At 41.0% G+C, this 9,588-nt stretch overlaps 1 protein-coding gene across 2 annotated transcripts; it reads left to right on the top strand.

The window, feature by feature from the left end:
• Positions 1 to 265: 265 nt before the first annotated feature.
• s22ai (Solute carrier family 22 member 18) lies at positions 266 to 9,452 on the top strand. 2 transcript variants are annotated; one of them, NM_001173968.1, is given in 11 exon segments: positions 266 to 319; positions 420 to 629; positions 2,505 to 2,602; positions 2,892 to 3,037; positions 5,092 to 5,224; positions 5,344 to 5,456; positions 5,655 to 5,765; positions 6,269 to 6,369; positions 7,262 to 7,363; positions 7,566 to 7,686; positions 7,904 to 9,434. In NM_001173968.1, coding segments are annotated over 10 exon segments (1,254 nt in total). In that variant the 5' UTR covers positions 266 to 319; positions 420 to 488; the 3' UTR covers positions 8,092 to 9,434.
• The last annotated feature ends 136 nt before the right edge of the window (positions 9,453 to 9,588 follow it).

The raw sequence follows: 9,588 nt of genomic DNA, 5'->3' as shown, positions 1-9,588 counted from the left end.
CAACAGCATGAGTTCACGAGAGCTTTTATTTTGAAGCCTGACAACAGGAAGTTCCGTTTTTGTGCTGCCGGCAAACATATAACATCCTCTAAAGATCAAAGTACAAGAACATAGGAAAATATTATGCGTGAGAAATCATTCCTAAAGTTAATCCTTAGGAATTGCTTTATTGAATGAACGATGGAGTTTGAGCGTCACCTTTCTTTTCCGGTGGGGCGCTCATAGTGTGAAATCAACATCTGCATTGGTAGTAACGGCAGGAACACTTTTGACGGATCTATTATGTATGTATAAGAACTTCGTCTTCAGATAAACAAAGGTAAGTGTATTTAATCTCAATACTTGACAGCCACAGTGTCGGCATTATATTGTCTTATGCCGTTGTTTGTTATTTCATCATTTATTTATCCTTGTTCCAGGTTTTCCAGGAGGCTATTCTATGCAAGAGGGTGGACCGAATTGGGTTTAGGTTTAACGTTACAGTAAGAATGTCACGAGTTAAATCAGACTCACCCACCGCCGTTAAAGATGTACATACAGGCTCAAAGATGCAGAGAGTAATTTACGTTACTTACCTCATAGCTGTCCTGGATATCACATGGATGTTTTTACAGTTTTCCATCACTCCTGTAAGTATTTGTGTTTTAATGTCTATTCTATTCTAGTACCCACGTTACAAAAGTGGTTGTTTTTGTTGTTATATGATTAGCCTATATTGATAGAGAGGAGAAAGAAAACAATGCAGTTTATTTCAATACTTTCGATATCAGAATGGCTACAAAAAGTATACTACGTGTGCTATGCATTCATTTGCTGTTATTCAAATGTATTGTAAATATTTGCCATTTGCTAATAGGTTTGAACAGTTATAAATGGCCTTGGGATTGTTGACATATTTGACATAGGCCTACACCTAAAACTATATAGACAATGGCCTTACCTGGGCCTTCTTTGAAGTCACCATCGTTTTTGATAGAGGATTGTGACTATGCGCTTTGAAAGCAGTTTAACTATGACAATCTACTATTAATTAATTATAGTGGCGATTTTATCATGTAAATCTTGGTGGGGACAAAAAAAAAGAATGTTGGATGCATGCCAGCAAAGCCACTACACAACACTAAACAATACATTAATTGCACTATAACGGTGACAAACGATGCCCACAAACTGTTAGGGCCTACATAAAGCTGTTCCAACAGCAGAGACCCAACAGCAGTCCCAACACCTTACCACCGCTACACCTGGCTATCAGCGGAGCCTTGTCTGGCAGCGAAACAGTTAGCTGATGTCTCCCTGGAAAATCCAGGCTGACTTGCTTAAACAAATGTGGTTTCTACTGACAATTGAGATGTACAAACTATGTCATAAGGGGACGACCAGCGGATAAGAGGCAATCCGTAATTTCGATGAAGACATTAATGAGCGAGCTAGGACGGACTTAGTCAATATAACTATTTGTTCAGCACTTTTGAAATGTACAATGACAGAATTCAGAACATGGCCTGCTTACAATGTTCTCCCTATACAGCAAGTCAGAACCGTAGGATAAATAAAGGGGGCACATAAGCAGACAATGAAAGCTCTTACAGTGTTCGATGATTACATTTCTCAAAAACAGGTTGTAGGCTACATGTGCACCACCAAGTCAGAACAGTAGGTGGAATTAAGAGGTGAAAATAGACCAAATAATTAGGGTGAGGCACATGGGCTACTAACAGCTTACTACACAACATACACGTCATATTATTTTCTTAGCTACAGTATAGATATCTCACTGGCATATTACATCATTTATGCAGCAGCATACAAGACATTTTTGGAATCACCTTGTTGTGCTGTGCTCACTTGAACAGGAAGGTGGCGCGGCGGTCCTTCATGGGAAAATTTTGTCATCAAACTTTGGCATTTTCTGGATTTATGGTGCTTTCAAGACAATTGGGAACTCAAGAAAAAAAAGTTTGAATCATGATTGAATCAATCATTTTAAACTAGGAAAAGAGACCCTTAATCTTAAACTTGGGACCACACAGCCACTGCACTGAATAGCAGGCTAATGATTGCTTTGCAATGCTTGCAGTTAGCCACTGATTCCTTCCAAACAACTCATTGTTGAATTTGCAGCAATCACGGCTCAACGCTCCGTATTTTCCGCTGGCTGCCCCACCACCACAGAAAGCACTGAGCTAGGCTGAAACACCTGCATTTTGGAGCTGCCTCACTCAAGAAAACAAAAAGAGACTATGTTTGTATGCGGCTTTATTAACTCAATAATGTATATATATTTTTTCACATTGTTTGCAAACTGATATGTTCCACGTATTAATGCCAAAATAACATGCAAAACAGGCAATATATATATATAAATATATATATTTTTTTATTATTATATTTTGCAAAAAATATGGGGCTCAAAACAGCCCTGAATGACGGGTTACCACTGATTAATTATTATAATAATAAAAATATGTATATGAATTTAAGTTTGACCTCTCACCATTCAGTATTTGGCGAAGAAGCTGGGATTTGACACCCTATGGATTGGCTATTTGCAAACCATGGTTGGTGTCGTCCAATTGTTGGGAGGCCCGATATTTGGCAGGTGAGCAAAACTCTGTTGAATGAAATACATAATCTGTTACATAACCACAGTCTGTATCTTTATTCTCCAACCCTGGTCAAAGACGCACAATCTGCTGCTGGCAAATTGAGCTTTAAAGTGCTGTCACTTAAATCTAATTGAGTTATGGTTCAATGACTTAGGGCAACGAACCATACATAGAGGGCTTATCAGACCTGAATCCAGACACAAGATCGCAGCTGTTATGTGTTGGTGGCCATATGTAGGCAAATGTCAATATAGATCACTGTTATTTTTCTGTTGTCGGTAGGTTTGCAGACCTTTTCGGGGCCAGGGCAGCAATGTGTCTATCCTGCGCTGCCTCTGTAGTCTACTATGGGTTACTAGCGATAGCTGACAGTCCTCTCATGCTCTTCATCCACAAACTCCCCGCTGTCTTGATGCATAGCTTGCCTGGTAAGTGCTACTCTGCCTGTTGTTTATTTAACCTTTATTTTAGCAGGGAGTCCCATTGAGACCAAGGTCTCTTTTTCAAGGGAGCCCTGCATGACATGATCAGCAGCAATTACACAATCACAGTTAGAGACAAATATACTAACTGTTGTTCCCGTCATACTCAAACTCCCAGATAAGTCCCAAGCATATGTACCTTGCCTAGGACGTACTATACTAGACAGCTCTCTAACAGATCCTATAGGATCTACTGTACTAGACAGCTCTCTAACAGATCCTATAGGATCTACTGTACTAGACAGCCCTCTAACAGATCCTATAGGACCTACTGTACTAGACAGCTCTCTAACAGATCCTATAGGACCCACTGTACTAGACAGCTCTCTAACAGATCCTATAGGACCCACTGTACTAGACAGCTCTCTAACAGATCCTATAGGACCTACTGTACTAGACAGCTCTAACAGATCCTATAGGACCTACTGTACTAGACAGCTCTCTAACAGATCCTATAGGACCTACTGTACTAGACAGCTCTCTAACAGATCCTATAGGACCTACTGTACTAGACAGCCCTCTAACAGATCCTATATGACCTACTGTACTAGACAGCTCTCTAACAGATCCTATAGGACCTACTGTACTACACAGCCCTCTAACAGATCCTATAGGACCTACTGTACTAGACAGCCCTCTAACAGATCCTATAGGACCTACTGTACTAGACAGCTCTCTAACAGATCCTATAGGACCTACTGTACTAGACAGCCCTCTAACAGATCCTATAGGACCTACTGTACTAGACAGCTCTCTAACAGATCCTATAGGACCTACTGTACTAGACAGCTCTCTAACAGATCCTATAGGACCTACTGTACTAGACAGCCCTCTAACAGATCCTATAGGACCTACTGTACTAGACAGCTCTAACAGATCCTATAGGACCTACTGTACTAGACAGCTCTAACAGATCCTATAGGACCTACTGTACTAGACAGCTCTCTAACAGATCCTATAGGACCTACTGTACTAGACAGCTCTCTAACAGATCCTATAGGACCTACTGTACTAGACAGCTCTAACAGATCCTATAGGACCTACTGTACTAGACAGCTCTCTAACAGATCCTATATGACCTACTGTACTAGACAGCTCTCTAACAGATCCTATAGGACCTAATGTACTAGACAGCTCTCTAACAGATCCTATAGGACCTACTGTACTACACAGCTCTCTAACAGATCCTATAGGACCTACTGTACTAAACAGCTCTAACAGATCCTATAGGATCTACTGTACTAGACAGCCCTCTAACAGATCCTATAGGACCTACTGTACTAGACAGCTCTCTAACAGATCCTATAGGACCTACTGTACTAGACAGCCCTCTAACAGATCCTATATGACCTACTGTACTAGACAGCTCTCTAACAGATCCTATAGGACCTACTGTACTAGACAGCTCTCTAACAGATCCTATAGGACCTACTGTACTAGACAGCTCTAACAGATCCTATAGGACCTAATGTACTAGACAGCTCTCTAACAGATCCTATAGGACCTACTGTACTACACAGCTCTCTAACAGATCCTATAGGACCTACTGTACTAAACAGCTCTAACAGATCCTATAGGATCTACTGTACTAGACAGCCCTCTAACAGATCCTATAGGACCTAATGTACTAGACAGCCCTCTAACAGATCCTATAGGACCTACTGTACTAGACAGCTCTCTAACAGATCCTATAGGACCTACTGTAATAGACAGCCCTCTAACAGATCCTATAGGACCTAATGTACTAGACAGCTCTCTAACAGATCCTATAGGACCTACTGTAATAGACAGCCCTCTAACAGATCCTATAGGACCTACTGTACTAGACAGCTCTCTAACAGATCCTATAGGACCTACTGTACTAGACAGCTCTCTAACAGATCCTATAGGACCTCCTCTACTAGGATCTATGTGTATAAGTCTGACTTGTTGTGCTCCTCTCTCCTCCTCTCCCCAGGATAAGTCTGACTTGTTGTGCTCCTCTCTCTGCCTCTCACCAGGAGCCCAGATGGTAGTGACTGACCTGACAGAACCTGACAAGCGGGCAGATGCCCTTGGCAAGCTGGGCCTATGTTTTGGCATTGGCATGGTTGCCGGCTCCACCTTGGGTGGTACTCTCAGCACACGCTATGGGTGAGTGAAGCACCTCAATGCTCACCGATTCTAGTCCAATCCAAGAGCTGGAATCCAATTCTAGTCCAATCCGAGAGCTGGAATTCAGCCGTGTGACATCCCTGCTCTGGCTTTTCCAGGGAGACATTTGCTGCTTGTGTAGCTGCTGGAGGGAGCTTTATCAGCTTCCTGTTGGTTTGGACGTTTATCCCTAAACACACTAAGATACAAGCTCCACAGGACAACACAGACAGTAAGACTCTACACCTACCTCACAACACACTATTCACTCTCTAAAGGGTTTGTGTGTGCGTGTGGTGCAAAAAATAACATTTGTGTTTTATCTGACACTTACTGTGGCCTGTGTGAAGTGGGGACATCCATGATGTGTGGTATTTGACACGTGACTTCATATGTGAGTTGCTTGTGACATATTTTCCTGGTCCTGCAGAGAAGAGCAATGCCAAGTCAGTCTTTGACCTGGGTGAGATCACCAGACTGATGAAGTTCCCTGGTGTGGCCAAAACCTTCACGGTCAAGATCATCTCAGGTCTGCCATCAGGTGGGTGTCTTCCACTGTTACCTATAAGAGTTGTTTATTCTCCACCTGTGAGGATGTCTTAGTTTAGACTCATCTGAGGGAGAACTAATCACTTAGCAGGAATGTGTTGCTGTAGAAGTGGAATTAGTGATGTAGTGAAAGGGTAAAAGCACGTAACACAGTTTACCTACAGATTTTATTTGGAGAATAGCATTTATGCACACTTAACGCAAACCAATGTTCAGCGTTTAACAATCTTAATAAAAACTACAACACCCCATCTCAACCAATGTTCAGCGTTTAACAATCTTAATAAAAACTACAACACCCATCTCAACCAATGTTCAGCGTTTAACAATCTTAATAAAAACTACAACACCCATCTCAACCAATGTTCAGTGTTTAATGACCTTTTTATTTGTATATATAATCTATATTTGTTTTTACAGGTTATTGTGTTTTTAGTGTGTCTGTCTGTGTTTGCATGGAGTCCTTTTTAACAACCTCAAGGGATTCTGTGTCAGGTATCTTTCAGGTCATGTTTTCTGTTATCGCCATGAACTTCTTCCAGCTGGCGCCAGAGCAGAATGGCTACCTTATGGCCTACTTTGGGATCGTGTCAATGGTATGGAGCAAGGATGCTCACGACATATACATTTAGTCATTTAGCAGACACTCTTATCCAGAGACACATTATATTTAGTCATTTAGCAGACACTCTTATCCAGAGACACATTATATTTAGTCATTTAGAAGACGCTCTTATCCAGAGACACATTATATTTAGTCATTTAACAGACACTCTTATCAGGGACACTTCCATTATATTTAGTCATTTAGCAGACACTCTTATCCAGAGACACTTCCATTATATTTAGTAATTTAACAGACACTCTTATCCAGAGACACTTCCATTATATTTAGTCATTTAACAGACACTCTTATCCAGAGACACTTCCATTTAGTCATTTAACAGACACTCTTATCAGGGACACTTCCATTATATTTAGTCATTTAGCAGACACTCCTATCCAGAGACACTTCCATTTAGTCATTTAGCAGACACTCTTATCCAGAGTGACTTACAGTTAGTGCAGTCATCTTAATATATATGTGGTTGTCCCACCTAGCTCAGTCATAGTAAGTACATTTTTCCTTAGTAAAGTAGTTCATCAGCTGTTAGTGTTAGTAGGAAAAGACAAGTATGAGTGTTAGTTTGTTTCTTTTATACGCTCATTGTGGCCCTAGCCTCTTTTTATTTTGTGGTATTTTGCACCTGTGATGCTAAATTAGCGATGACGTTGTTTGCGCGTCAGCTCGACTGGCAATCAGTGTTCACCATGTTATTTGACCACTACATTCCTGGTTAGGACAACACAATGTATTTACAGTAATTAAAAGTTTAGATGGCTAAATTCTCCTGAAATCTCCAGGATATCAAATCCCCACCCTCGTGGGAACAGGATTTAATAGAGCAACTTGGTGAGAAATGAACTTTTTTGGTCCAATCTTTCCAGGTAATCCAAGGGGGAGTGATTGGCCGGCTGACCTCAAAGTACTCTGAGAACTCACTGCTTCTCCTCTCCATCGGCATGTCAAGTCTGGTGGGCCTGGCTCAGGTACAGAGGATTCATTTCATCTTGTGATAAATGCAGGGTTGTATAAATTCACCGTAGCAAAATGTTCAGCAAAAAAAAGCACTTGGACAGTTTCAATCCCTCCTCGTTTCAGTGGTTTTATTCCCGTTTGGTGCCTAATGAATATGACCCTTTTGTAAAACCTTTGATCTTAAAGGTTAACGTTTCGTTCTCTCCTTGGCAGGTCTTCATGGCTAACGTGTTCCAGTTCTGCTTCATCGTTCTCCCCATGATGTTCTCTCTCAGCGTGTTCAACGTCATCACTGACAGCATGCTGACAAAGACTGTGCCTTCCTCCGATACCGGTGAGACAATTAAGCGTTTCAAACACTTATGTTGAGAAATGTGAAGGGGGGCATCAGTTAAACAGTAAATCATTGGCTAACCTAACAAAACAAAAAAACTTCAGAGAAAGAATCACACTTGGTGTCGTAACATTCTGAAAGAAACAGTTTACCATTGAAGTGCAACTTCTGTCTGTTCTGGACATTTTTCTGATTGGTTCTCTTCACTCTTCTGCAGGCACGATGCTGGGGCTGTGTGCCTCTGTGCAGTCTCTACTCCGCACCATCGGCCCCACGATTGGAGGCTTCTTGTATCACAACTACGGAGTGGCCTCTTTTGGGTTCATCCAGTTTGTCGTGAACATGGTCGTGTTTGTGTTTATGCTTAGAAACATGGTCAACAGCAAAGATGAGCACAGAGAATGACATTCCACAGACTTAAATACATAGGGCATTTTAAAAGTGACCTAAATATAATTTTATATTATCAGATAATTTAATTATATTTCTATAATGGACAAAAATATAAAATGCAACATGCAACAATTTCCTAGATTTTACTTAGTTAGTTCATATAAGGAAATCAGTTGATTGAAATATATTCATTAGGCACTAATCAATGGATTTCACATGACTAGGAATACAGATATGCATCTCTTGGTCAAAGATGCCTTAGCCTTAAAAAAAAAGGTAGTGACGTGGATCAGAAAACCAGTCAGTATCTGGTGTGACCACTATTTGCCTCATGCTGATTGTGGTCTGTGGAATTTTGTCCCACACCTCATCAATGGCTGTGTGAAGTTTCTGGATATTGGCTGGAAACTGGAACACTGTCGTACACGTCGATCCAGAGCATCCCAAATATGCTCAATGGGTGACATGTCTGGTGAGTATGCAGGCCATGGAAGAACTGGGACAATTTCAGCTTCCAGGAATTGTGTACAGATCCTTGCAACATGCATTATCATGCTGAAACATGAGGTGATGGCGGTGAATGAATGGCATGACAATGGGCCTCAGGATCTCATTACAGGTATCTTTGTGCATTCAAATTACCATCGATAAAATGCAATTGTGTTCATTGTCCGTAACTTAAGCCTGCCCATACCATAGCACCACGGGGCACTCTGTTCACGTCAGCAGACCGCTCACACACACGCCGCCATACACGTGGTCTGCGGTTGTGAGGCCGGTTGGATGTACTGACAAATTCTCTAAAACGACATTGAGACGGTTTATGGTAGAGAAATGAACATTCAATTCTCTGACAACAGCTCTGGTGGACATTCCTGTAGTCACATGCCAATTGCACACTTCCTCAAAACTTGAGACATCTGTGGTATTTTGTAATGTAAAAAAACCCTGCACATTTGAGTGGCCTTTTATTGCCCCCAGCACAAGGTACACCTTTGTAATGATCATGCCATTTAATCAGCTTCATGATGTCACACCTGTCAGGTGTATGGATTATCTTGGCAAAGGAGAAATGCTCATTAACAGGGACATAAACAAATTTGTGCACAACATTTGAGAAATAAGCTTTTTGTGCGTATGGAACATCTCTGGGATCTTTCATTTTAGCTCATGAAACATGAGAGCATCACTTAGTGTTGTGTTTATTTTTTGTTCAGTGTATATTGCCGACAGCTTAGTCTTAAAAAAATTGAAATATACAGTATATCTGAATATTGTACTTGTGATTTGATATTCAATAAACAGGAATGTTCAAAAGAACAGTGGTTTACTGGAGATGCCACTTACATATAAAATCCTTTGTTGATTTTGCAGATGTGATTTTTGTGTTTCTGTCAAACAGAAGGTGTGTGTGTGTGTGTGTGTGTGGGGCAATAAACCCAATCTATTAGTAACTAGTAGACGGTCACTGCTGTAGTTGTGTTAGCTCTACAGAATCTCAATTTAATA

The sequence above is a fragment of the Salmo salar genome, chromosome ssa11, assembly GCF_905237065.1.
Source record: "Salmo salar chromosome ssa11, Ssal_v3.1, whole genome shotgun sequence".
Classification (NCBI taxonomy): Eukaryota; Metazoa; Chordata; class Actinopteri; order Salmoniformes; family Salmonidae; genus Salmo; species Salmo salar.
Note: the sequence above shows the minus strand (reverse complement) of the source record. Positions and strands in the feature narration are given on the sequence as shown.

Bases quoted from the DNA above. Each gene is read 5' to 3' on its own strand.
- s22ai (XM_045688856.1), top strand. The intron at 5,225-5,343 runs GTGAGTGAAGCA...TGGCTTTTCCAG, and splicing joins ACTCTCAGCACACGCTATGG to GGAGACATTTGCTGCTTGTG. The intron at 5,457-5,654 runs GTAAGACTCTAC...CTGGTCCTGCAG, and splicing joins TCCACAGGACAACACAGACA to AGAAGAGCAATGCCAAGTCA.